Source organism: Heloderma suspectum, chromosome 1, assembly GCF_057233095.1.
Source record: "Heloderma suspectum isolate Gila_16-S chromosome 1, 16-S_ref, whole genome shotgun sequence".
Taxonomy (NCBI): domain Eukaryota; kingdom Metazoa; phylum Chordata; class Lepidosauria; order Squamata; family Helodermatidae; genus Heloderma; species Heloderma suspectum.
The window spans coordinates 200,065,694-200,092,914 of NC_139458.1; the positions used below are offsets into that span (position 1 = coordinate 200,065,694).

The 27,221-nt window shown below is 42.8% G+C and overlaps 3 protein-coding genes across 11 annotated transcripts in view; all 3 read left to right on the forward strand.

Moving 5' to 3' along the window:
• Nucleotides 1-429: 429 nt before the first annotated feature.
• Nucleotides 430-6,326, forward strand: ASDURF (ASNSD1 upstream open reading frame). Of its 2 annotated transcripts, none has more exons than XM_084816031.1 (5): nt 430-577; nt 1,420-1,635; nt 2,915-2,968; nt 4,317-4,392; nt 6,236-6,326. In XM_084816031.1, exons 2-5 carry the CDS (start codon nt 1,561-1,563, stop codon nt 6,304-6,306), a joined length of 276 nt encoding a protein of 91 aa, XP_084672157.1. In that variant the 5' UTR covers nt 430-577; nt 1,420-1,560; the 3' UTR covers nt 6,307-6,326. The 2 variants fall into 2 exon arrangements, with proteins under 2 accessions (XP_084672157.1, XP_084672166.1); XM_084816040.1 differs by having other exon boundaries at nt 430-506.
• ASNSD1 (asparagine synthetase domain containing 1) lies at nt 6,236-14,896 on the forward strand. Of its 6 annotated transcripts, none has more exons than XM_084815897.1 (4): nt 6,329-7,792; nt 8,994-9,175; nt 9,847-9,905; nt 11,898-14,036. In XM_084815897.1, the coding sequence occupies exons 1-4, from the start codon at nt 6,329-6,331 to the stop codon at nt 12,029-12,031; spliced, it is 1,839 nt and encodes a 612-aa protein (XP_084672023.1). In that variant the 3' UTR covers nt 12,032-14,036. The 6 variants fall into 6 exon arrangements, with proteins under 6 accessions (XP_084672004.1, XP_084672023.1, XP_084672033.1 ...); XM_084815907.1 differs by having other exon boundaries at nt 9,850-9,905; XM_084815878.1 differs by lacking the exon at nt 9,847-9,905 and having other exon boundaries at nt 6,236-7,792.
• The window catches only part of ANKAR (ankyrin and armadillo repeat containing), a 55,612-nt gene continuing 43,236 nt past the window's right edge, over nt 14,846-27,221 (forward strand). Inside the window, exons 1-6 of one of the 3 annotated variants that reach the window (XM_084815794.1) lie at nt 14,846-14,930; nt 16,621-16,859; nt 17,990-18,427; nt 19,146-19,309; nt 24,973-25,088; nt 26,793-26,970. In XM_084815794.1, coding sequence (XP_084671920.1) covers nt 16,694-16,859; nt 17,990-18,427; nt 19,146-19,309; nt 24,973-25,088; nt 26,793-26,970 — 1,062 coding nt within the window. In that variant the 5' untranslated portion in view covers nt 14,846-14,930; nt 16,621-16,693. Of the gene's footprint in view, nt 14,931-16,234; nt 16,860-17,989; nt 18,428-19,145; nt 19,310-24,972; nt 25,089-26,792; nt 26,971-27,221 lie in introns of those variants that run through there. The other 2 variants (XM_084815785.1, XM_084815801.1) reach the window with 2 other exon arrangements.

Below are 27,221 nucleotides of genomic sequence, written 5' to 3' on the forward strand. Positions count from 1 at the left end.
ACGTGTAGACAGAAAAAAAGACCTACAACGCCCGTGCTGGGAGTTGTGGGGCTTTTTTCTGTCTGCACGTGCACAGGATTGCGCCCTTAGATGCAAACGCGTTACACAGCTACCCCTAGCACGGCGCCAAGCCAACCTAGGAGCCACCCCTTACACGAGCCCGAGCCAGCGCCATAAACCCATTCAATGCGACTGCCTGGTAAGCCACGCCCTGCCCCCTGGATTGGCGCAGTCCTTTCCCCGCCTCTTGCTTCGCTCCCGCCAGCTTCGTTTCATTGGCTCTGCGACGTGCTCATCATGCCGCAGATCCAATCGCAGCCACGTTTGCCCTTCGGGCCGCCCCCGCTTCCGAGCCCGGCGAAGGGGCACGTGACGGTGGGGAGAGCGTGGCCGGAGAGCGGAAGCGGGGGAGTCGCGCGGGCGAGCTGCGCGTGCGCGCGGGGAGGCCGGGCGCGCCCGACGCGATGCGGACCTGGCCGCGCTGCCTCGGAAGGAAGCCCCATCGAGTTCAGTCGGGCTTACTCCCTAGCTAGTGTGCCTGGGATCGCAGCCTTGGGGAGATGGGGAGTCGTGTAAGGTGGGGAGTTTTTATAGGGTGATGGAATCAGGAACCTCCCCAGGGCTGTACGGTTCGGGGGTGGGAGCCAGATGTGCAGAGGCTGGCACTGCCTTGCTCTGCGTTCAGTGCCGGCCCTAGTGGAGGCTGGCGGCTCCAGTGTCAGTGGGGCGGTGAATGTGCTCTGGGTTCCGCTCAGGACTCTAGAGGAGCTATCCGAGGGGCTGACCCTATGGATCTATGTTTAGAAATATGATATTTTTAATGGAGAATTTTATTGTTTCAAACTCTTTCTATTGTTGTACATCGCCCAAGGTGGCTGGGTGACCAGCCAGATGGGCAATTAATAAATTTAATAAATAAATACAATACAATACCTTGGATAGCTCCTTTAGAGTAATGACTGGAACCCAGAGCGCATGCATTGCTCCACTAACACTGGAGCCACCGGCCTCCGCCCAACTTGTTTCTGTGTATTTATTTGTTACATTTATATCCTGCCCTTCTTCCAAGGAGCAGCCCATGATCCTCCCTTTCTCCGTTTTATCCTCACGACATCCCTGTGAGGTAGGTTGGGCTGAGAGTCAGCAACTGGGCCAGAGTCACCCAGTGAGGTTCATTACTGAGTGGGGACTAGAACCTGAATCTCCCCGGCACTCTAACCACTACACCACACTGGCTGTTCTTTAACTGGGTTGAAGAACCTCTTCTGAATGTAAAAACAACAGCTGAAAGTGGTATCCCACTCCCTCAAAACTAACTGCTGCCTAATGTAGCAGTGTAGATACGTCTTTTTTTATACCTCAGTCCCCCCGCCTGCTGAATTTACTTTGGCCTAGGAATCGGCTTCTTTCTTTCCTCAGATCTGGCAATCCTGACCACTTTTAAGGTGCAACTTCCATCTGCTAAAAGGAGCAGTAACTGATCACACACGTCTGGGATAGAAAAAGAAGCCTAAGGTGGCTTTGGCCCGTTGGCAGTGGGATCAACAGGACTTGAAGCAGATGTCAAGCCAGGCTCTGCAAAGGGAGGAGGGGGATGGAATGAAGCTGTGTGACAAAGAGGAGCTGAACAGAAAGGTCAGTGAGAAAGTGTTGGATGAAGTTAGCCAAAGAAATTGTGTAAGGATAAGGTTATCAGTGGCTACGAGTCATGATGACTATATGTTACCACCAGAATCGGAGGCAGTATGCCTCTGTATACCACCTGGGAACACGAGCAGGAGGGTGCTGTTATGCTTACATCCTACTTATGAGCTTCCCATAGGCAGCTGGTTGGCCACTGTGTGAACAGAATGCTGGACTCTTCGTCTGATCCACCATGGCTCTTCCTATGTTCTGAGACTAAGTGTATGCTACGTTTGTATCATTTCTGGTGTGAGAACCTCAAGCAAGTACTAACATCTTTGCTCATAAGAGATAAAAAGGATTTGCAGTGAGGTTCTGACATAATGCTGCCAATGGCTTATTATCCTAAGACTTGAGCAGGAGGTTGGACTCGATGGTCTTGTAGGCCCCTTCCAACCCTACTGTTCTATGATTCTGTGACTGCAGTTCTAACCACACTACAGAGAAAGTTCCATTGAACACAGTTGGACTTAATTCTGATAAATATGCATGTTCTGGCTTTTGCAAATTTTGAGAGTCCTCTTAATAAAGTTGTTCCCTCTTAAGGTGCGGGTGCTTTCCTCAACACAAAGACACAAATCAGCAAAGAGTGCCACAACATGGCATTCTTTATTATGCATTTGTGGAAGATGCTTGCAAAAATGTAGCCAATGCCATTTTGCTTCTTCTCACTGGTGCCCAAAATTGCACTTTCAAAGCTACTCATAGTTTAACTATTGTGGGCAGATGTGAAAAAACATGGGGTGTATCTGGATTCATATTCTGAAAGGGAGCTCTTCTAACAACTTTAAAAGATGTGTTTTGGTACAAAAGTTTGTAACTAAGGTGAATGCAATGTTTAAAATTACAAGGGTGTGTGCCCTTTTGGGCTAATAATTTGAAGCAATGTTTGGTATAGTACGTTTTTTCAGTTAGGATACTACCTACCTGAAGTGGCTAAAACATTTACGTTATTAACCAATCTTGTTTGACAGACCAGTCATTCTACCTGAAGATGTCAGTGAGGCTCAAAAGCCTACACTGCTTTTCATAAACATACATCGACTACTTTGTTGCTGGATTTTAAGATAAAGCGGCTTTGATGATTATATAGAAAACATGCTCGGTGACTTTACTTTACTTTTTCAGTGTATCATATATATTTTTGTGATAAAGTTGTAAATCTGTGAATTGAATTTAGTAGCGGGGTTTAAGTTTTTCTACATAATTGAGATTTTTTTCTGTCTTACAGATTAAAGAGCAAAAAGTCGTAGTTGATGAAATTTCCAACTTGAAGAAGAACCGAGTAAGTGACTACAAATTTTCTTTTGATAGGTTTATTTCTAACAATAGATGAAGAGAAGCAGCTCTGAGGAATGGGTTCCTAGATTGATGCATAACTGCAGCAATGCACAAAGTAGATTGAGCTGATGTAACTCTGCTAGCTGCCACTTGCCCTTTTATTCTGAAAGATCACTACTACATATTAAGTGCATAGCGCATCATATGAAGTGCATCATATGAAGTGATGGTCTTGCTGATTCTGTAGTGCATTTTTGCTGCTGCTTAGGTGACTGGTTCCTAGTTCAATCCATCGTGGCACACTCGGAAAATTCAGTGCTGCTGCGAAAGATTGCACTCTGGGTTGTTGTTGAGTCGTGGGTTGTTGTGTTGTGCGAACCCAGCTATGCTAAGGAACCATGGTTTGTTAACCACAAACTAGCCACATTTCACAGCCCAACAACAAACCATGGGTTGTCTTTGTAGGTTGTTTGTGATTAATAAACTGTGGTTTGTTAGCGTGCCTCGGTTCACACAACACAACGACCCACGATTCACCAACAACCCCCTCTCAACCTGTTCTCCAGCTTGTTATGTTGTGTAAACCCAGAAATAGTGTGGGATTGCATTGATGCAGTTCTCGCACTTCCTTGTACATGTATTTTTGCCACCATGGTTTTCTCTTAGAATCCGGCTGCAAGATAGTGACTCTACTCGTGTTTAAACAGTCAACATTTAATTGGCGGTTCAGATGTGCATTTTTTAATGGCTTCAGATATATGGAAACATGGTAAAAGATGGATAAATTATTCATCTTTCACATTTCTGGGGTCTCATGTAAAAGTAAGAAAGCATGTACTATACCTGTATCAATAGCGCACCAAATATTCCAACAGCGAAGACATGCAAAATGGAAACGTTTCTGTGTCATGCTTTTTAGATTGTGAGCCTGCGGGTAGAGACTGTCTTGTTTTTATTGATCTTATGTAAGCTTCTCTGGGAGCCTATTTGTCGGAGGAGTGGGATAAAAATGCTTTAAATATGGATTATTTATAAGGCACCTGAAAAAGTTAGGTGCTGTATAAAAATTAAAGATAGATCCTGCCTACAGGCTAATAACCTATTAAGACTAAAAAAAGAGGGGCGGGGGATTAAGAGATACTCTGAATGATTAAAAAAATATGAGTTCCCATATTTCAGAGGAGCTTTAAAACTGGGTGCAGCCAGATATCTTGTTACTTAAGATTTAAAATCAAAATTTAAAACAACAATGGAGAAACAAATCTGCAGAAATAAGAACATTTCTGTTTTTGTTTTTCCTGTCTTTCTTGAAGTGGTATGTCTAAGCCTACTTGTTTCTTTTTGTTTTGCAGAAGGTTTACAGGCAACAGCCCAACAGCAATTTATTCTTTCTAGCAGACAGAACCCAAACACTATCTGAATGCAAACGTATGTTCCTAAGATCTATTTATATTCATTTCATTGATACATGTATTTGATGTGTTATTTATTTAAGTCTTCGCTAACCTGATGCCCTCCAGATGTTTTGAACTACAACTCCCACCAACTCCTGACCATTGGCCATGCTAGCTGGGACTGATGGGAGTTGGTTCAAAACTTCTGGAAAGCACCAGGTTGGGGAAGGCTGATTTAAAAGCTGGTACTCTTGGGAAAACAGTTCCAATACTCTCATAAAATATTCTGTGGTTGCAGATACTGGTATTTGATAGTGTAGATAGCATTCACTACATGTCCTCTAGATAATTTTCGTGTAATGTTACATAATAATACCACTTGTACAGAAGATGTTCCTAATATATATGCCCAGTACTTGGAATAGAATACAACCAATGATCCAGAAAACGTGACTTTTTCCATTAGGCCTGCAGGAGTTTGGACTTGTGCTTCATGAACAGCAAGGCCACAAGGCAAACTTTGTGATGTTGCATAGGTCGGTGTGCTTCTAAGTAAAAAAAAATGAAAGAAACAAAACCCTATTAGCTATACAGATAGTTGGGGAAGCATAAAGTAAGTATGCTTTTCCATACTGGTGCCTTCTTGGTGCCTACTTTGTCCTGCTGCTTCTCAATCCCTTGTAAATGCAATTAGTAATGTGTCATACTTATGCCTTTTAAGGAGAAAAAAGATTCTGTGATATGTCTCCCATTAACCCCTCCAGCTTATGGAACAGCTTCCATCAGCATAAATTAACAGGGAAGGTGATGATTTTCTCCCAGTCCCCTATGTGCCCTGAAATTCTGCTCTGGAGGGTTGGGAGACACTCTGGAACAGATTTGAGGAGAAGAGGGGAAAGTCTGCTTTCACAATATTGGATTTTGCCCTTTGAAAATATGAAAGGATAAAAATAAATCAGAAAAAACAGTGAGGTTTAATGGACTCAAAGTTGTATATTTATGGGTTTCTATGATTAAGGATGGGAAATTGAAGTTTTGATCATATGTGGTTGGGATTAAGATGGAATCAAATAGTCTGAAGTTTGAATGTAGACTAAGAAACCTGAACAGCTATACAAAATAAAAATGGTGAATTGTGGGAGGTAGATTTCATTATTGAATGTAAACTCTTGTGTGGACAGAGGCTGCTGTTGATTTCATTTCAGTTTTTGGCAAGGAGATGTGGGTATAAATATTCTGAAAGGAATGTGTTACTGTAATACAAAATGTCAGTATTCAGAATATAATGTTGAGATATTCTGTTTCTATACACTTTTACAAAATTGAAATTAAGTGGCTATCTCGCTCTAGTGGAAAAGTTATGTGATGAAGTTTTAGAATACAAGTTCCAGTGTTCACATTTTCTCATACCTTTACAAGTGGCTGCTATGGAGAGGAAAAGCTCCTGCATCCCACAATTCTTTTTGCAGTGGTGGACAACCTGTGGCCCTCCAGATGTTTTGGCCTACAGCTCCCATCATCCCTCATTATTGACTGTGCTGACTAGAGCTGATGGGAATGTGTCCCTCCAGATACTTTGGCCTCTAAGTTGCCCATCCCTGGCAAACACAATTTTGGCTGTGGTTCAGATGTCTGTGTGTTTATGAGCAGATTTGAGTGTCTCCTGCTGCAGTGACATAAACACTGGCACTCCTTTTTCTTGCTTCTGCCCAATCTGTTCGATTGGAGGGGCCATTCTGTCATCGTTATTGCAGATTTCTGGTTCACGATCATAGTAAATATGTACTTTTGCAGTTATGGGCTGCTTAAAATACTTAACACTTTGTTTTATAGTTTAAAACAAATTTGCTAAAGGTGATTTCCCCCTTTTTTTGCAGACACATTAGATGAATTGAAGAAAGCGCATCAAGAAATGGAAAATTCAGAAAAAGCCAAAATCAAGAAATAGCTAGATCAAACAAAAGTTTAAAATGTGTGGGATTTGCTGTGTGGTCAGCTTGTCTGCTCATCCCCCTAAAGATTGTCTCTTGAAAGAGGATATCCTATGTAATCTTAGAAGAAGAGGGCCTAATAGTAGCCAACAGTTGCTAAAGACTGTGCTCCATCTTCCATATCAATGCTTATTTTCTGGCCATGTACTTCATTTAAGGGGGCCGATAACTCCACAGCCCATGGAAGATCCTATTAGTGGTAATGTGTTCCTTTGGAATGGAGAAATCTTCAGTGGAATTCCCGTAGAGGCTGAACAGAATGACACTGAAGTTATTTTTCACCAACTTTGCTCATGCAGTTGCGAATCAGAGGTTTTGTCATTGCTGTCTTCCATTCAGGGCCCTTGGTCCTTTGTTTTTTACCAGGCATCGAAACATCACTTGTGGTTTGGCAGGGACTACTTCGGTCGTCGCAGTCTGCTGTGGCAATTTAATAAGGAGATTGATAAGGTTCTTGTTCTCACCTCTGTAAGTGCTGTCTCTGATCATCAGTGGTGGGAAGTTCCAGCATCAGGAATTTTCAAAATGGATCTCCAGGTGTGTGCTGCCTCTGAAGCTGTGACTTTAACATGGCATCCTTGGAAAGATCCTTCCAGAAAGAATGCAGTTGAAGAAGCCATCATTGGTGACTTAAATATGGTTTCCAAATATTTACCAACACAGGTGTCTCTTGTAATAGAGGAATCCTACTTCTTGGTAGCACCGGTCGTTCCGTTGAATAAGGAGATTCGTGGCATACCGGAGGAGTCCCAGTTCTTTGATTTTACCCAAAATGTAGCTGAAGCAGGAGTTCTTCAGACATTTCTTGCAGAACACCAAAGGAGGAAACTAGTTCACCAGTTTATTGACGTGTTGAGTAGAGCAGTAAAGAGACGAGTCTTATGTCTGGTTAGAGATTCTGATAAGTTAAAAGGAGAAATGTCAGGGGCAGCTCTGCGGAACCCGTATGTTGCAGTACTTTTTTCTGGGGGCATTGATTCCATTCTGATAGCAGCCCTTGCTGATAGACATGTGCCTTCAGAGGAACCCATTGATCTTCTCAATGTGGCCTTCAAGGTTACAGACCAAGGTAGCCAAAACAGTTCAGGCAGGAAACGCAGCAAAGAGAAGAAACAGTCACTACTTAGTCAGGAAGGCTTAGGTGGCAACAATATTATGACTGCTGACTCTTTGTCATCTTTTAATGTGCCTGACAGAATTACAGGCAGGGCAGGATTGGAAGAACTAAAAAACGTTAATCCTTCAAGGTCTTGGAATTTTGTGGAAATCAATGTTACACTTGAGGATTTAAAAGCAATGAGACAACAACACATACGCCACTTAGTTTATCCGTTGGACACTGTTTTGGATGACAGTATTGGTTGCGCTGTGTGGTTTGCTTCCAGAGGAGAAGGTCTGGTTACCAACCAGGAAAATATAAGTCCATATACAAGTCCTGCAAAGGTATGAAGCTGTCTATTGATTTACAACTGGTTCTCTCTCTTGCATGCGTGCGCACATATGGATGTGAACTGTGTAATTGATACTGAAGTCCTAAGCACACTTAGGGAGTAAGCCCCGTGGGTCATAGTGGGACTTACTTCCAAGCAAACATGTTTAGGTTTATAATTTGTGTATAGCAGGGGTGCAGAACCTCAGGCCTGGGGGTTAAATCTAGCCCTCTGGCATTCCCCAGCTGGCCATGGCCCCTTTCCCCCAGCCACCAATTTTTTGGTGGTTTACCAGCTTTGATGCCATATTTTCCTCATTCTAAAAGGTTGAAATGCCTCTCCTAAGGCTCAGTTACTTACAGTATGATCTTTAAGCTAAAATATGCTGGTATTTTTGGCCCTACCCCATTTCCTTTGGCCCCACCCACCACTGGAATTCAATCCCCCCAAACATACCAGAAATAGAATTTGGCCCTTGGGCTGAAAGAGGTTCAACATCCTTGATGTATGTGCACAGTGGGGATCTATTTGGGCTGTAAAGCGGGGACACAAATACCTAAATAACCCAAACGATGGAACTGTAGACATTCAGGCTACAATTTATATTTAAGGAAGTGAACAGCATGTGCAGCTGCTGGAGTCGTCTTTGGCACTGATTTGCTGGAGAGAAACCAAAGGAAGTGCCGGCTTCATGCACAGCTCTGTTGCTTGTGCCTAATTTGCTTCTATGAATTGCAGGTTTAATTCCTCTGCAATAGGTTTATTGACAAACAAACTTTCAGTGCCAAATAATACCCATATCCCTTTTTGGCATTCTGGAAATCTTTCCACTTCACAAACATCATTCTGGTTTTCTTTTTGTAACCTTCATGATATGGCTTAATTTGGATGAAATTCTCTGCCTCAGTCTTAAAAATCATCTGATGTGTGTTTCTGATTGAATAAAATTCAATTCTGGGCCCATTTAAATAGAATATATCATTTGTTAATTGGGGAAGAACTGAACCTTGTGTGGTATTTACAGATACCTTATCTTAATATATTTAAATTTGGATGCATCTGTAATTATAAAACTGAAAAGTAAAGTATGTAAAATATTGTAAAATAAAATATTTTGGCTGTAGACCTTGTTATAACCTGCTTTCAATAATATTTGGGGAAGCAGGATATAAATGGTTAAATGTGAAGATGACAAGTTCTGTGTTCCATTGCAGGTTGTACTTACAGGAATTGGAGCAGATGAGCAGCTTGCAGGCTATTCCAGGCATCGTATTTGCTTTAAAAAACAAGGTTTGGAGGGTTTGAATGAAGAACTAGGAATGGAACTGGGCCGTATTTCTTCTCGAAATCTTGGCCGAGACGATAGAGTTATTGGAGATCATGGCAAAGAAGCGAGGTAAGTTGGCATGCAGCTGAAAATGCTTTTCTCTCTGGAAAATAAGACCGTAATCCTATGTGCGGGTAGACAGAAATAAGTCCTACAACTCCCAGCATGCCGCAGCCAGAATTCTGGGAGTTACAGGAGTTTTTCCTGACTAAACATGCAAAGGGTGGCACCCTTCATGTCCCAAACCTTTTTGTTTTATTTTGGTATGGCATGACATTTGTGCACGTGCATGCAAGATGCATGCTTGTCTTCGGATTTGGAAGCGGGGGCTAATCAGCCTTTTCTTTTAATAAAATTGCATTGCACTGAGAACACTTCCTGTCTCTTGTGCTAATACACTGAGTTCACTAAGGGCCAGCCAGTCAAGGGGGTGCGTCTTCATACGTTCTGCAGATTTGTGACATGATTCTTCATTCAAGGGCGCATTCTTACACTTGTCTCCTGACTTAGCGATTGGTGCCATGTGCCGAAGCAATTGCTTGCAGACCAGTAGGATGCACAGAACATTTAGCACAGCACCGTGAGACTGTGAGCGCTCATAAAGAATCTCCTGCAATGGCATTCTGCGGGTGGAACTGCACATTATTTTTTGGTCAAGTTTTCACCCTCTCCCTTGTAATTCCTAAACTCAGTTACTCTGTGTTGTGATACCATCGTGTTGTGCTTTCCTCCTCTGCTAGCAGCCAGTGCTGTGGAGCAATGGCAGAGAAATGCTCTATAGATGACATAATGACATGGGGTAAGTGACCCTATACGTTACAGGAGAAAAGAGGGGGGCAAATTCAACACAAGCAGAAAACACTAATCCGATGTCATGCATGATGTGTAGTTCCATCCGAGAAATGTAGTGGCGCTGGTGACTAGAAATTAGTGAGCAGCATCTGCCACACTAGAAGCAATCTTAGAAATAGATCCACAGAAGGTTATTATGATTATGTATTACGTTTCTGTATTGCCGTCCTATACCAGAAGCTGCCCGAACAGTTCACAAAACAAAACATAAAACCATAAAATACAATAACATAATAAAATACAGTATTACAACCTTAAGGGCACAATCCTATGCATGTTTAGACAGAGAACAAGCCTACAACTCCCAGCATTCCCCAGCCAGCCTTGCTGGCTGGGGAATGCTGGGAGTTGTAGGCCTTTCCTCTGTCTAAACATGCATAGGATTGTGCCCTAAGAGGTTTAAGACAATGGAATAAAAACAAGGTAAAAGTCAGCAGTAGTGCAAAGATCTAAACACGCAATGTCACAAATTTTAAAACCAAAGGACTAAAAAGCCTGGAAAAATAAAAAGGCTTTCACCTGGTGCCCAAAAGACAACAACATAGGCCCCAGGCGAGCCTCTCTGTCGAGGGCACTCTACAACCAGGGTGCCACCACTGAAGAGATTGTTTCCTTAGTAGCCACCCACCTCGCCTTGTTCTGCAGGGAGGAGAGCCTCTAAAGATTATCTTAGGGTCTGGGCAGGTATATATGGGATGAGATCATTCTTCAGGTAACAAGGCCCGAGCTGTTTAGAGCTTTAAAAGTTAATACTACCACTTTGAATTGGACCCAGTAATGGACTGGAAGCCAGAAGATGAAATTGCTATAAATTGTGTGAAGTGTAAAGTGCTTTTTTTGGAGGCAAGTTCTAGAAGCTAGGGCACGCACCCAGAGAGAATGTATGATAACTTGCTTGTCCTCTCCTCACGCTTTTGGGCTAATATCACCAGCAGCAGTGATTTGCTCATCACCTTAGCAGTGAAATGAGTGGGTTTCAGAAATGCCCACTCATGTATCTCATCATGGGGACATATCAGAGTCACCACACTAGATCTTATTCTGGAACTGTGCACCAGTTGTGCATCTGGGCACTACCCAGACCACTGCGTGTCTGGGTACTTCCTCACATCTGAAGCTACCCTCAGAATGTAGCTTGTGACAGTAATTTAAATAATTGAATTTGTTTAGTATTTATTTTAGTCAATGGGATTCAAGGAACTGTGCAACTAATTCCACATGTATACGGAGGCCTCGGGCTTATGTTTCTTCAACAGCAGTCCCCCATTGCCACATAGAAAGGTTTTTGAAATTAAGGCTGCAGTCCTATACACGCTTACCTGGGAGTTTGTCTGATTGAACTCCATGGGACTTACTTCCCAGTTGACATGCATAAGATTGCTCTGTATAGTATCTTTGTTCCAGTCCATGTAAATATATTGAGTGAGATCCAATGCCGTTTTTCCACTGACAGAACTACTTCTATCAGCGTAACAGGGATGGGGGCAATTCCCCTTTGCCCTGCATACCCTCAACATCTGCTCTGGAAGGACCCTTCAGATGATATTTTCAAGGGTGTGGGAGCCTACAGGACTGAGAGTGAGAGAGAGAGAGAGAGATTGAAAGAAAGGAAGGCTTGCATGATGTTGGATTCCACCTGTTGTGTTCTAAAATTTATAGATGCAGGATTTGATACAGACTGTTAGTCACATGAGTAAATCATTACTAATATAGTCAGGATCCCATCCATAGTGTCCACTTATAGCTTTGCACTTTTGCCTTTTTATAGAAGTATGTATGTATTAAAAATTATTTTGACATTTGGGCAAAATTAACTCTTAATTATAACTACCAAAATCAGTACATTCAGAATTTTCTAAAGCATTTTTTTCACATTGATTTTTACAACTTGTCCTTAAAATGTAACCATTTTTTCCCTCGGTATTATTTTTCACTTCAGATTCCCATTTCTTGATGAAGAAGTTGTATCTTTTCTTAACTCTCTTCCTGTTTGGGAAAAAGCAAACTTGGCTCTGCCTCGAGGCATTGGGGAGAAATTGCTGTTGCGCCTGGCAGCTGCTGAGCTTGGCTTGACAGCTTCTTGTGTCCTGCCAAAGAGGGCCATGCAGTTTGGTTCTAGGATTGCCAAAATGGAGAACAGCCACGAAAAGGCATCTGACAAATGCTCAAGACTGCAGTCACTTTCAGTAGAGTAGCTGCGTGTACAGGGTTGCCTTTTAAAAAGTTAGTTACACAGTGGACACAATCCCAGAAGCTTCAGGTGCAACTCAATCTGTGATTCTATGGATTTCATTCAGAGTAATCCCCAGTGGCATCAGTGGGACTAACTTCTGTGTTAGATGTGGTTAGCATCTAATTACAGTTAGCTAAGTTCTATTGTTTTTAGTGGAACTTGGTCATTACTAGCTAGCTGGGTTATCCCTAATATACTCTGAAAGATATTTCTGTGTTATGTACATGAAATGAAATAAAGTTGTTGTTTTTATGTCTCAGAACTTGTCTATTCTTTTGGTGGTACATATTAGCCATAGGCTTCAAACGAATTTGCATCAAAGTGGAAACTACTCTGTTTTTTAGATTCCACCAAGGGAATGTGCTAGTAGTTGAAAGCTGTTCCTAATAAGGAATGGGCACGTGTTGAATTCATGGGAAAATAACTCTCCCCACTTTGAGCCTTTTAGTTCTTTTAAACCTGGCACTGATTAAGCCATTTAATATCCTGAATTAACACCTCTTAGCCAGTCTCCATTGCAAGATGGCTTTCTGGCTCATGAGTGGGAGCAGTTGAACCAGGTAGCTTTGTGAATCAGTGGAAACCTATATTTTAATTTAATTCCTTTATTTATAATACTTTAAACTTGGAAAACAGTACAAGTTGCAAAACATTACTTAAAGCTTAATGCTACCAGTTTGAATACATGGGGATGGCATCCACTCTGACAGGCTGAGTGTTTGAATGATGAGCCAGTCTGCTGAGGTAATCTCACTTTCACCATGTAGATTGCTTGAAAAAAGGTTTAAGGCACAATCCTATTCTGTTTAGACAGAAAAAAGGCCTAAAACTCCCAGCATGCCCCAGCCCAGAATGGTGGGAGTTGTAGGCCTTCCTACTGTCTAAACATGCATAGGATTGCTCCCTAAATAACACTTTGGCTCAGTCCTTACTAGCTGCCTTCCCTAATCTGGTGCCCTCCAGATGTTTTGGACTACAACTCCCAGCTTTCCTGACCCTTGGCCAGGAGTTGAAGTCCAAAACAACTAGAGGGTATCAGGATGGGAAAGGCTGCCTTGCTAGGTTCCTGGTGGAGAATGAAAGATCTTGTGCCTCTCTAGTGATCAGTATAGGGCCTTCACAGGTAAATGTCCCCAAAGGATGTGAACTATAAGTTCCTTGATACAATCTTGGAAGCCCTGGAATGCTAACCTGGTTGGGAGCAATGCCAGCTTTCCTGACTGCACCTGTAGAGCAGACCCTCATGCCTATCCTGAAGGTGGGGTCCTTACCTGTAAAGGTTGACATTCAGCAGGACTATCTCTGGCTCTTTTATGGGTATCCCTACACTGAATCTAGTTGGGAATAAACACCAATGCAGTGATACCCAAACATCCTCCACGAAATTACTCTGCAGGGATATTTGCTCCAAACATGGAGGACTATTTTGCATGGTATTCCTGAAACAGCTCTTAGCAGGTGTGAGGTGAGCAGGGACTACCAACTATGCAGCTGTTACAGGGACCAGGGCTTGACACACTTGCACAAAGGTGGAAACTACCCAGCACTTCCTTTCTCATCCCATCGGCTTCCTCATAGTTGACCTTCCTCGTTGTTCTATGGTTTCCATAGCAACAGCTTCTAGTCAGCCTCTCCCACACCGTTCATTACATAACAGCTGAAGGACGCGAAGTGGGTGCACTCAAGTCCTGGGACAACAGACCGGCCTCACAGTTGCTAGCTGTGTTACATGCATGGGTTTTAGAAAGCACCGCCTAGATGTGAGAAAGCCTTTCTGGTGCACTTCGGGGTTTCACTTGTAAAATCTCTCCCTCTTTCCTAGCCTCAGCTGTTTGCCTCCCCCCCCCCCCCCCAAGTCTTCAGTTTGTTTCATCCTTTGTCGGAGAAAGCATAAGATTTAGGGTGGATATTCTAGATCACAGATGATCTGCTCCTTTGAAACTTCTTACTGCCTTGTACCTCCAGCCAGGGTGGTTAAAGATCTGTAAACAGTTTAACTTCTCCCTCCCCTTCTCCCTTTTCAGGACATGTCTAAGTGAGAATGCTACTTTAAAGTGTTTAGACGTTTCAGATGGTTCAGAATGCTACAGCCAGACTGTTGACTGGAGCGTGGAGCCAGGTAATGGGTGCATGTAACCCCATTGCTTCACTGGCTTCCCATTCATTTCTGAGCCAATTCAAAGGGCCTGTTAATGATCATTACAAGTCCTAACTGATTTAGGATTGGATATTTAAAGGACCATCTTCTCCCATATAAACTTGCCAGTTCATTAAAATTCTCTGAAGATGCTCTCCTCAAGGCCAAGACAGGCATTACTTTAAATGTGTGTCTAGCAGCTATGTATTTTTCCCATTTGTATTCTAGGGTATGCATAGGGCCCCCAATCTGGATTGGGCCCATACCATGGGTAGAGGGCTTTTCAGATCTGGATCAGGGGCCCCTGTGCCTACTCTAGAGTAAAAATGGGGGGAGGGACTCAACTGCTAGGTTAGTAGTTTTGGCTCACCCTGCTGTGACTAAGACATGATTTATTATTAAAGGGCTAGTGTCAAGTTGTGGGTTTTGTCCATATTTGTTTTACAATTTGTTTCTTTTTTAATCAAATTTCTATTAGTAAATGAAAGAACCTGGTTCAAATCTTAGCTGGCCATGAAGCTCACTGGGTAGCCTTGTGTAAGACATTCTCTGTCTGTCTACGCTACTTCACAAGGTGGTTGTAGAGATCAAATGAACTAAGGGTGAGTTGGTATGTACCCAGAACTCTTCGATTAACCTAAATACATAACAACATTAATTAGTGGTAGTGTAATGTACATTATGTGGCCGCGGTGGCTTAGTGGTTAAGACGCTGAACTGCAGACTGGAAGGTCGGCAGGTCAGCAGTTTGAGACCGGAGTGCCGCGTGACGGAGTGAGCTCCCGTCTTCAGTCCCAGCTTCTGCCAACCTAGCAGTTCGAAAGCAAGAAATTGCAAGTAGATAAATAGGTACCACCTCGGCGGGAAAAGTAACAGCGTTCCGTGCACCTCGGTGTTCAGTCATGCCGGCCACGTGACCACGGAAGCGTCTTCAGACAGCGCTGGCTCTTCGGCTTAGAAACGGGGATGAGCACTGCACCCTAGAGTCGGACACGACTGGTTGGGGACACCTTTACCTTTTTACCTTTAATGTACATTATATGAACCATCATATGAATTTAGATACATTTTACTGTAACTATTGACTGCAGTTGTTTAATTACCAGGAAGTAAGTTCTACTGAACTATACTTCCTGGGAAGTGATGAGTACAGATGCAAGCAATCAGAGGGTCATCTAACCTCAGTAATCCTCACACTGGCCTCATTCCATTGCTTAATCTTAAAGGCTATACTCCCTCGGCTGAGTGTTTTAGTTTAATCCTTATATAAGTATTTTATCTTCCAACAAATCGTAAGACACTTAATAAACATTATTATTATAAATATCAAATTTCTTTTTCTTTTGGAGGATGATCAAGGATGAAATTACGAAAATTTTAGGTGTTTACCTGTCTTGAGACCTACTGGTATTTCTATTTGGATATTAGGGATCTAGTCCCAACTGACAATGTGGAAATGACTATACATTTACTGAGGGCTGCCTGTATGGCAATAGACTATAAGTGGAAGAGAGTTCATCTTACAACAATTGATGATTGGTGTATGAAGGTTTTAGATATGGCCTCTATGATGAAATTAACTAATATGATAGGAGTCAGAGAAGGGCAGTCAGTAAATAATTCCCTTATAGAAAAATTTAGTCTTTTTATTTTATATTGGAATGAGAAGTTTAGGATTCAATACTATTGAATTTTTATTAACTATTATTAACTATTAGGGACTATTTGGTAAGTCTTCTTAGTTAATATTTCTATTTATGAATAGATGTAATATGGAACTTAATTGATAAATTCATTTGGAATGATGTAGTGAAAGAATAACCTGAATTCAGAATTTTAAAAAAATTAAAAAAACCTCTATTTTATTATTACTATTAAAATACTTTTACAATAATTTTATATTTAGAAACAGCAGAACAGAAAAGGTTGAAGTATGTTGAGACCACTCAAAAAACAAGCACCTAGGAACGAACAAGCGGATGAGGCAGCCTATTTAGCACACTTAGCAGCACAGAGAAATGCCAGTGCCTTCTTTGAGAAGTATGAGCGAAGCGAGCTTCAGGAATTGCTGACCACTTCATTCTGTAGCTGGCTGGCATCCAAAGACGATCTGCGTCACCCGTTAGACCTTCCCAGTGGTCTTTTGAGCCAGATGAAAAACGTAAATGTTCAAACAGCTATTTTGCTTGCCCCAGCAGAGCCAGAGGTAGATTTGGACTGTAGAGAAATCCATCAGATTATCAGAGAGTTGGCTGTTGGAATTTACTGTCTGAACCAAATTCCTTCTATCAGTCTAGATGCCAATTATGACCAGAGCACTTCTTGTTCGTTGCCTCCAGCCTACTTTGACACCAGAATAGGACAAATGTTAATCGCTGTTGACTACGTGCTGAAAGCCTTGTGGCATGGGGCATATATGCCCAAAGAAAAACGGGTCAGATTCTCTGAATTGTGGCGTTCTAGCATGGACATCGATGCAGATGGCGTCCCCCAGACAGAAAAAACAGCCTGTGCAGAGTTTTGTCAAGCGGGTAAGAATGATGTCTCTGTCGAAATGTTTCTGAGGACTGCATCAAACGTTATTATGCAGTTTATACGTGGAACAGCCTTACATGTAGGAAGAGGTATGAAAACTGTGTACGGCGTCCTATGAGACAAATGTGCATATCTCTTCCACTGTGCGCGGATGGGGAAGCGTTAGCCAATCATAGTTTCCTGGCATGTGTACACATAATGAAGTAGATATACGAGTGTGACTTCACAACCGGATGTGTGTCTGAAAGGGCATAAAGTTTCCCACACCTAACTAGAAGATGGTTTAACCTGCAGTGTTCTGGCCCCAATACCAACTGTAGTTATAAGCAATTGGTAAGATGCAACAACTGGTGGCCCCAGATGTTGATGTACATATTTATTTTTTACTTCTATTATTTTTAAAATATGTATACCACCTATCTACAAAGTGGTGAGGGAATGTAACTTAGTGGCAGAGCACATGCTTTGAATGCAGATGGTGCCGGTTCAATTCCTGGCATTGCCAGTTGAAAGGATTAGGCATCTGGTGATGAAGAATACCTCTATCTGGAGAGCCACTGTCAGAGTAGACAATTCTAGGCTAGATGGACAAAAGAAATTCTACAAACAAATTAATTATTATTATTATTATTAAACAAATAATACATGCCTATGGACCTCAAAAGATGTGTCATCCTAGTTCAGTAGTAGTCAGATGGACATTCTGAAGCCAGTGGGGATGTGCATTCCAATACACCCCCCAAAGGCTATTGTGGAATGCTGCTTACAGAGGTGGATGTCTCTTGCTAGGTTAGGGTGCATGTGTGTATCCTCCAAAACCTGAGTAGAAAGGAATATATTATTTAGTGTAATGTCCTGCTTTGTAACTAAGAAGATGAAATCAAGCAGGAGATCAGAATGCTTAACAGTCATTTCTAAGCATGAGTAAGGCGGTCTTTCACAGGGAACATCCTGTAGTGTTTTAAAAAGGCAGTTCTCTGAACTTTCTGTTATGTTACTGCATACTATTTACATTTGTTTCATTTGCAGAGATCTATCCATGTATGACAGGAAATATCTGTATTTTAATGTATTTGTTTTTCATTCATATATTAATAGATCTTTTATGTACACATGTATGATATAGGTCTAGTGGATGTTTCAAAAGAACCAGATTTTCAAGGGATCTATGGCGAAAACATGAATGAAGATCCAACGTATGACCCAAACAGCATGGAGGAAAAAACATTCTTTATGCAGTTTGCGGACTATATATTACTTAAGTTGACGTTTGCCACTACAGAGGTTCAGCAGTATGAAAATGTGTTCAAGTTTGATGCAGAGTACAACCTTTCTAACGCAGTAAGAATGACTGAGGACCGCCTTGATACTTACTCATATCAGAGGCTGCAGCAGAGGCTAATTCTTCAACAAAAACTTGTGAAGAAGCATCTAGAAAGAAAAACAGAAATCCGGAAGAATGTAGCATATCTAAAAATAATGAGTTTCCTTATTCCATTTATTGTCAGTTTAAAAAGAAAAAACAAAGTTCCAAATTTGAATCGGCTTCTTCAGCCCTATTCAGGTAAGAGCATGTTCCATCTGCATGCTGACAGATGGGGCAGTATCCAGCAGGACACTACTGCTAATATAAATGATGTTGCGCTAGCATAAACTATCTCCAGCGCCATGCTAATGTGCTTGCTATGCTGAAGGGGTGGGCAATTTGTAGCCTTCCAGATGTTTTGACCTACAACTCCCTACACAGCCAGTGGTGAGGGAATGTGGGAGTTGGAGGCCAAAATAACTGGAGGGCCACAAGTTGCCCATCCCTGCTATATAAGGAAACCCATTGCACTAGCACATGATATCAGCATTGCGCTAGTGATCGTTTACACTAGTGTAACATCATTTACATTAGCAGTGGTGTCATGTTGGATGCTGCCCATTGCTTTTAATCAATGAACAAAAACTAATGTAATCTTATGCCAGTTTTTTAAGGGCTAACATGGAATGTGGCTTCACTGAGCTCATAAACCTGGGCTGTACCATTTCAGAATACAGATAGGGGTGCACATGATTGCTGCTCCATATCATAAACAAATGAGCAAACCCCTCCATATAGATAACTACCATGTGAAGGAGGAAGGGGCCAGCCTAGACCTCTACTAGACATGCCAGTTTTCAGTATGGAGAGACATTTTCAGTTAATAGCCATTTAAATAATTAATTTACATGATTAAATTAGAATACTGCCAGTTACTTTCCATTCTAAATTAAAATCCTGTTTTACCTTTATGTAGATGACAAAGTTAAAACGGAACGTGAATTGCCTCCAATTTTGCTTGGTTCAGATTTTAAGTGCCAGAATTTTATGTATGCCCAGAATCAGTACTTCCATCTCCATGGTGGCATTGAATTTGATGTTAGTACTCCTTCAGTTGAAGATGTCTCGGATGAGATCAAGGTACTGAGTCAGTATTTTTGAAATAATTTAGCTTGTACTTCTATCTACTGCAGTAATAAAGTGATATTAGAGTTAGATAATAGAGCTGTGATTAGAGGGTTCAGGGAGATGGCATTTAAGACTCCCGCTAGAGGATGAGTTTCACAGCTTGGGAGTTCTCCTGGATTCAGCTTTGTCACTGGAGGCTCACATAGCATCAGTGGCATGGTATGCTTTCCACCAAGAGCATCTGTTTCAGCAGCTGAGGCTTCTCCTGCACAGAGACAGTCTAGCCACAGATGTATCTGTACCTTGGTAACCTCCTACTATTTGTATTACTGTAATGTGTTATAAGTGGGTCTGCCTTTGAAGATGGTTTGGAAGTTTGAATTGGTACAGGATAAAACTCACAGCCAGAATTTCACCCGGTTGGGCCATATCTTGCCAGCTTTAAAAGAGCTTCACTGGTTGCTTCCAGGCCCAGTTCATGGTTCACTTCCAAGCCTAATTCATAGTGTTAGTACTTCTTTTTTAAAGCTCTCAATGGACCCAGATACCTGAAGGAGCACCTTCTCCCATTCCAGCCTACCCACAGCAGGGAAGAGGGGGTTTAAAGCCCCAGTACTTGCCCTGCTGCTCAGCTGGACAGCACAGGGTGGGAGATCAGGGGGAGGTTTAAAGCGCGCGCGCACGCACACACACACACACACACACACACGGATCTTATCCCTCCTTGCTGCTCAGCTGTTTGGGAAACAGCTCTCTGCTCCTTTGGAAACTGCCACTTCAAAGTGCTTCAGGTGTCTTGAGGTGGCAGGGCCACTGGGCAAGACTTAAAACTGCTGCTTCAAAGTGCTCTGGGTGCCTTCAGGCGGCAGGGCCATGGGGCAGCCCTTAAGAGAAGGAGCAGGGCTTTGGCTCCCAGATGGGGAGGCTTATTTGTTTATTTTTATTTATTTAAAATCTTCCTTCACTGCCTTTCAGGGCCGAAGCCTGCCCAAGGTGGCATACAGCAATAAAATACTTAAAACAGTTAAACTATTAAAAGTGATAAAAACATATAAACAATAAAAACAACAATAAAAACCAACAATAAAACCAGCAACAACGTTAACAGCAGTAACAGCGACAATAGCAGTCATATCAAGAGAAGGCCAAGGTAAAATAATATGTTTTCAAGGCCTTCTTAAAAGTCTGCAATACAGAGCATGGCAGACCTCTGATGGCAGCTTGTTCCAAAGGTGTGGGGCCACTGCAGAGAAGTCCCTCTCATGTGTGATTGCCCACATGATTGTGCTCCTGGGTGGGCAAATTAGAAGGGCCTCTCTTTCTGATCTTAAAATGCAGGCAGGCTGATATGGGTGAAGGCGGTCCTTCAAGTAACTTGGTCCCAAACCATTTAAGGCTTTAAAGGTCAAAGCCAGCACTTTGAATTGGGCTCGCAAATGCACTGGTAACCAGTGCGGCTGGCACAGTATAGGCGTTACGTGATCAAATCACCTCACCCCCACCAATAGCCGCATTCTGCACAAGTTGGAGTTTCTGAACCATCTTCAAAGGCAGCCCCACGTATAGTGCATTACAGTAGTCCAGCCTGGATGTGACTAGTGTGTGGATAACTGAGGCAAGGTCCGTCCTCTCCAGATAGGGCCGCAGTTGGCATACCAGCCTAAGCTGGTTAAAAGCACTCCTGGACACTGCGGCCACCTGGGCTTCCCCAGTTAGCTCAGAATCCAGGAGGACTCCTGGACTGCACACTTGGTCTTTCAGGGGGAGTGCAATTCCATCAAATATCAGCTGTAAACCTCCATCCAAAGTAGTTCATTTCCCAACCCACAGTACCTCCATCTTGCCTGGATTAAGTTTCAGCTTGTTCACCCTCATCCATCCCAAAACAGCCTCCATACAGACACTGGTTCAAGAGTTTCACAGCTTTGCTAGGATGTGCAGATGGAAATGAGAGGTAGAGCTGAGTATCATCCGCATACTGATGACATTTCAGCCCAAACCTCCTGATGACTTCCCCCAGCAGTTTCATGTAGATGTTAAAAAGCATGAGGGACAAGATAGAACCTTGCGACACCCCACAGGCTAATGGCCATGGGGTGGAACTGAAGTCCCCCAGCACCACGTTCTGAGACCACTCTTCCAGAAAGGACTGGAACCACTGTAAAACTGTGCTGCCCAAGCCCAATCCAGATAAACAATCCAGAAGGATACCATGGTTGATGGCATCGAAAGCCGCTGAGAAGTCCAGAAGAACCAACAGGGTCACACTCCCCCCATCCATTCCCTGGCGTAAGTCATCAACCAGGGCGACCAAGGCTGTTTCCATCCCATAACCAGGCCTGAAACCTGATTGGAATGGATCTGAATAATCAGTTTCATGATTAAAATCGGCTTAGAGGTGGGAGGCTTCCCCACTGCTGTCCTAGCATTTTATGTATTTGTAGGGGAATGCCTTTGTAGAGACAGCAGGCCTGGTTTGCACGTAATGGCTAATTATGGGTTAAACAACCCATAGTTAGCCAGGGGCCATGCAGGACTGAGCAAGTGTGCTGCCTCCCATGCACTCATTGCTTCCACTTTACATCTGTTTCCTGAAACAACCCAGGAGCAACCGGTAGTGTAGTGGCGAATCCTGAAGCGCGGGGTCCCTTCGTGACAGTCACCGCCACGCCCCCTCACAGCCACGCCCCCTTCTCAGATTGTACAACCTTGTAAGATACACAGCCTTCAACTGGGATCCAAAAACAGTGAAGCTGAGAGTAAGGCAGTGGTATTTCAATTGGACGTCTGAGAAAAAATGCAGGGGTGTTAATCTTTTTCACCCACTCACTCAAACACAAACATTTTAGGTTTTCAAAATATGATACTCTATGGAAGCCTCACCCTCTCAACTCAGCCCTCATGGACAGATCCCTTCTCATTTAAACAGACCCGTTGCACACTCCCTTAGCACCCCAGCGCTACCCATTAGCTTTCCCTAAGCTCCTTCATTATATCTCTCCCCTCCCCCAGCAGAGACGTCCACACACCCAGCTGGATTGAACTACATACACACACACACACACCCCTCTTCTTTTTCCCCTCCCCACAACTGATCTTTTTCTCTTTCCCTCCCCTCCACCAGGGTTTGTTTGCCCAGGTACATGCCAACCTTGTACCAAAAAGTGTAGCTGACAGAGCAGGTTGCATATGGAAATTCCGCTTACCACAGAAATTAATGTTCAAGAATTAACAGTGCGATCCAATGGGTTTAAATTAAATTTACAGAGATCTTGGGAAGGCAGCTAAGGCTGCAGTCCTAAGCACACTTACCTAGGAGAAAGCCCAATTGGCAACTGAACATAGCGGGACTGACTTCTGAGTAAACATGCATAGGATTGTGTGATACATCCTAAAAACTGGCACAAACCAGCCACCTGCCCTGCCCCATAAGTAAATAGTGGTGGCAGCGCCCTCCCCCCTGCTGCTGCCATGACCCGGCTGAGGGCTGGCTTCAAAAAAAGTGCTGGAGCGATGCCTCGGCGCGACCCACCACCACTGCATCTCTGGGAGCAACCTGTTTCTGGATTGTTGTCATGACGGGCAAACCCAGCACTCTGGGTAGTTTAGGGTTAAAACTCTGTAATGTTTATGTCAAAACAACCCAGAGAGCTGGATTTGCATGTCATGGGATGTCCCTGGATGTTTAGCAAAGCAGAAAAGGATGAGTGGGCAGCAGCTAGCATGCTCACTCGTTCCTGTGCACTCACAAACAATGTTTGATCATGCAAACTGGGCCATTGATAGGGTGAGGTTCTGAAAGAGATCCTGCTCTTTCACAACAGGGTAGGCTTTTCCCAGGGTAAATCTTTTGGGATTTAGAGTGGATTCCCACAGTATCTTTGATCGCATGTTTAGATTTTTCTTTTTCTCACCATTATAGGTTTAGTGCTGGAATAATCTAATTTGCACTAAACATTTAAAGGCTTTAGGGACAAATATCCAGAGGGGAGGGAATCAGTATTAGCATTTAAAAGAATACATTTTATGCCAATTTTGTGGGTTGCCTCAATGAGAATATATACTTATGTGACCAACAATTATAGGTTTTGATATCACCATAAGGCAAAGTATATTAAAATATGTATTGATTTATAAATTAAATTTATTAAACATCTCATAAAATACATTTCTCTAACCATTTTACAATTTAAAACATTCGTAATAATATTGTTGTTATTACCATTATTAACAGCAGCCACAACAGTGACATTGCAATACAGAAATTTATATACAACTTTAGGTGCAATCCTATGCAAGTTTAGACAGAAAAAAGACCTACAACTCCCAGCATGCCCCAGCCAGCCATGCTAGCTGGGGCATGTAGGGAGTTGTAGGCCTTCTTTCTGTCTAAACTTGCATAGGATTGCATCCTTAAGTATTGAAGTCCATGGGCTCACCTTTAGCTAATGTAGGTGTGTGTGTGTGTGTGTGTGTGTGTGTGTGAGAAACATAGCTGCTTCTTTAAAAATGAGGGCTCTAAAAATTGCTGTCCTGGCTAAATTGGTAAGCAAAATGAAGCTCAAAAATAATCTAAACTCCAACAAGGAATTTCCTACTACATCCACAGCAATTATGAGAATCTGTCTTCTGATAACTATCTTCACGTACTTGTAGTCTATAAATCATCATGGGAATTATTGTGCCAAGTGGAATGATGCTTTCTAATGCTGACTACACAGAAGAGCTCGGTACAATGCTGTGTGCTATTTATTTTTGGACTTCACACAACTAAATAAGATTGATCTGAAAACTAAGGTCCCGATGCCAGCTAAGTGGCAACCCACTTGAACAATTTAAAACACCTCAATAGCAAACCCTGATTGTTATGTTTAGTGGGAAAACCTTACTTAGGAGGAAAAAAGTTCTTAAGTTTCACCTGAAGTTTTGGAATATCATGAAAAGGAAAGTATGCTAAAGATAGCCATACTGTAAATTAAGCATGCGTGCCATGTATATAATTTTCAATAGCTACTGGAAGCATTAAGCCTTTTCAGATAGTTTAGGAAGCTGGGAACAAGCACTGATATTACATACTTTTCCCTTGCTATTCTCCTCTCGTGTTCCGGCTTGAAATGTTGCAATAATGGTTAAATTAAACAACAGTTTCTTTGTTAAGTCTGAAGAACTGTGGTATAATGTTGGTTTACTAGTAAAGATCTTAAACCAGGCTCAAACAGTGGTTCGAGATCCTGTTTAGTAAACCAAAATTAAGCCATCATTCTCCATTTGGAACTGTGGTTTCAAGAGACAAGGTGAGATGTTAGTTCTCAGCTTTAAAAACTGTGGTTTATTAAGTTGGGAATGTTAAATCTGACCTAGCCCACTGAGTTCATAAACAGCACAACTTTAATGCTTATTGTGAGCACTTAGCTGATATTTAGCCTCTGTATTTTACTTAAAGTTAGCAATATGCTTTACTCAGCCCTCCAGCTGTTTTGGACCTCAACTCCCATCAGCTCCAGCCAGCATGGCCCATGGTCAGGAATGCTGGGAGTTGTCCAAAACATCTGGAGGGCACCAGTTTGGGGAAGGCTGCTTCAACTGGTTAAACTAGTATGTGGTTTTGGTGCAGCTAATCTGTATACTTTGTAACCATAAGTATGCCCAGTTATTGTGATTATTTCTCCCTGTAGGCTGCCTATGATGATATGCACACATGTGCAGCAAACCATCTTGCTCAGTTGCTGGACCCAGATGCCCCCTACAGAGAACATTACCCCATACCAATCATGGATTTTAATGGCAGGAGGTAAAGAGTACGCAGAATGCTTTCTATTCAGTTGCCATAAAATTAACTAGAAAGACTTCAAGATGTAATTCATGGCTGAGACCCAAAAGGTCCTTTAGGTACCCATAACCACTTAGGCATGTGCATTGGAAGTCTGATGGTATGTAAAACAAGCTCGAATTTGAAATTAGAGTTTTTAGATAGACTAACAATTAAGGATAAATGCATAATTTATTACTGATGCTGAAGATGAATCAGGAGGAGTGTTGAAATGAAAAAAAAATTGGCCATGTTCTCTCAGTCTGCCCTCTATGAGAATAAAGGGAATGCAGTATTGTACTGAACAACTACTAGACAGAATGCCATCTGGTATAAAACACTGCACAGACTTACTATGTTTTCTGTGCTGCCTGTTAGCCCTCTATTCTGAAATACCCGTTCCTCTATCAAGTGTTTGCTTTTTCTTTGCTTCATCTTTTATGCCTAGACTGTAAGCTTACAGGCTAGGGAAACTGGAACTTAAGTGATCTTTATGGTGCCTAGATATTAGAACACTGTTAAAGTGATATTCGAGCCAGTGTGGTGTAGCGGTTAGAGTCTTGGACTCAGATTATGGAGACTGAGGTTCAAATCCCCGCTCAGTCATGAAGCTCACCAGACAATCTTGCATGCATCATTCTCAGCCTAAAAACCATGGCTGTGGTTAGGATAAAATAGAGGGACAGAAATGGAGCTTCTGGAAGAAGGGCACGATAAATGTAATATGTATCTCAGCATTGTCCATCCTGGTGCCCTCCAGATGTGTTGGACTACAACTCCCAGCATTCCTCAGTCACAACAATTGGCTGGGGATGCCAGGAGTTATAGTTCAACACATCTGGAGAAGGCTGCTATAGCCTGCCAGGTGCTTGACACACACCCCCACTCCAACTTTTCTCTCCTAGACAAAGAGCAAAAATAGGTTTATTTTGCCCCTGGTGTACTACCATACATCGGGGTCCCCAACCCCTGGGCCGCGGACCAGTCCCAGTCCCAGTCCGTGGCCTGTTAGGAACTGGTCCGCAGGGTTCCCTAGGGGGGCGTGGAGGCAATCTGTCCCTCACCTCCGGAATCCTTGCCGGCCCGGGCTGGCTCCGCTCCGCAGCGAGTCTGTGGAGCTGCAAGCCGGCTCCGGCTGTTGGGATGCAAATGGCATCCGCATAGCGGATGCCATTTGAGTCCCTGTTATTCAAGTAATAGGCTATGTAAATCTTTACATAGCCTATTACTGCAAAGAACAGGAACGCAAATGGCATAGCGGACGCCATTTGAGTCCCTGTTATTCAAGTAATAGGCTATGTAAAGATTTACGTAGCCTATTACTGGAAGAACAGGGATGCAAATGGCATCGGCTATGCTGGACACCATTTGCTTCCGCAGTCTGGGTGCAGCTACCCCCCCGCCATGCCCCCAAATCCCCCCCAGGGCGGACCCAGACCAGCCGCTGCCAGGTAGGTTCTGTCCCAGGGGGATTTCAGGGGGTGGCAGGGGGGTAGTCCACAAAACCGGTCCCTGATGCCAAAAAGGTTGGGGACTGCTGCCATACATGGTTGGTGGGATGTGCTTGCTTTGAGGGGTCACAAATTGTGCAGGCTCACACTAAAGGATGCAGCACAGGCTACAACAAAAATGTTTTACAGTATTCTGGTTTATGTTGTGCATATTTTTCCCCCCTGCATGTTCCAGCTATTATGTCATCGGCATTGAACTTGAACCTTTTTATCTGCTTTTTAAGACCCAATGGTGGGGAGCTATAAATGAAGTAATAAGCACACTTAAACCCAAAAGGCTTCCATTAACTGATATTCAAGCAATGGACCAATTCAAGAAAAGATTTGGTTACAAGAAAGCAATTAAGTGTAAGGTATGTTTTCTTGAAAGGGCTGAATACTCTGGAAAGCAAAGCCATAAGGTACAATATTTATATTCTTATTGCTGCAACAGCTGTTTCGGTGCAAGTATATCCATGTGCCAGTCATAGGAATGCTTCATTCCAGGTGCCCGTTTTGGAGACACTCATATCTATACTTTTACTGCTTATGGGATCCATTTCCTGTTTTCTGACTTTTCCTTGCACCTCTGTGGGACAGTTTCCAACACACACTTTTTATCTCT

Bases quoted from the DNA above. Each gene is read 5' to 3' on its own strand.
- ASDURF (XM_084816031.1), top strand. From the start codon at position 1,561: ATGTCAAGCCAGGCTCTGCAAAGGGAGGAGGGGGATGGAATGAAGCTG. The intron at 2,969-4,316 runs GTAAGTGACTAC...TTTGTTTTGCAG, and splicing joins CCAACTTGAAGAAGAACCGA to AAGGTTTACAGGCAACAGCC. The intron at 4,393-6,235 runs GTATGTTCCTAA...CTTTTTTTGCAG, and splicing joins AACACTATCTGAATGCAAAC to ACACATTAGATGAATTGAAG.
- ASNSD1 (XM_084815878.1), top strand. From the start codon at position 6,329: ATGTGTGGGATTTGCTGTGTGGTCAGCTTGTCTGCTCATCCCCCTAAA. The intron at 7,793-8,993 runs GTATGAAGCTGT...GTTCCATTGCAG, and splicing joins CATATACAAGTCCTGCAAAG to GTTGTACTTACAGGAATTGG. The intron at 9,176-11,897 runs GTAAGTTGGCAT...TTTTCACTTCAG, and splicing joins GATCATGGCAAAGAAGCGAG to ATTCCCATTTCTTGATGAAG.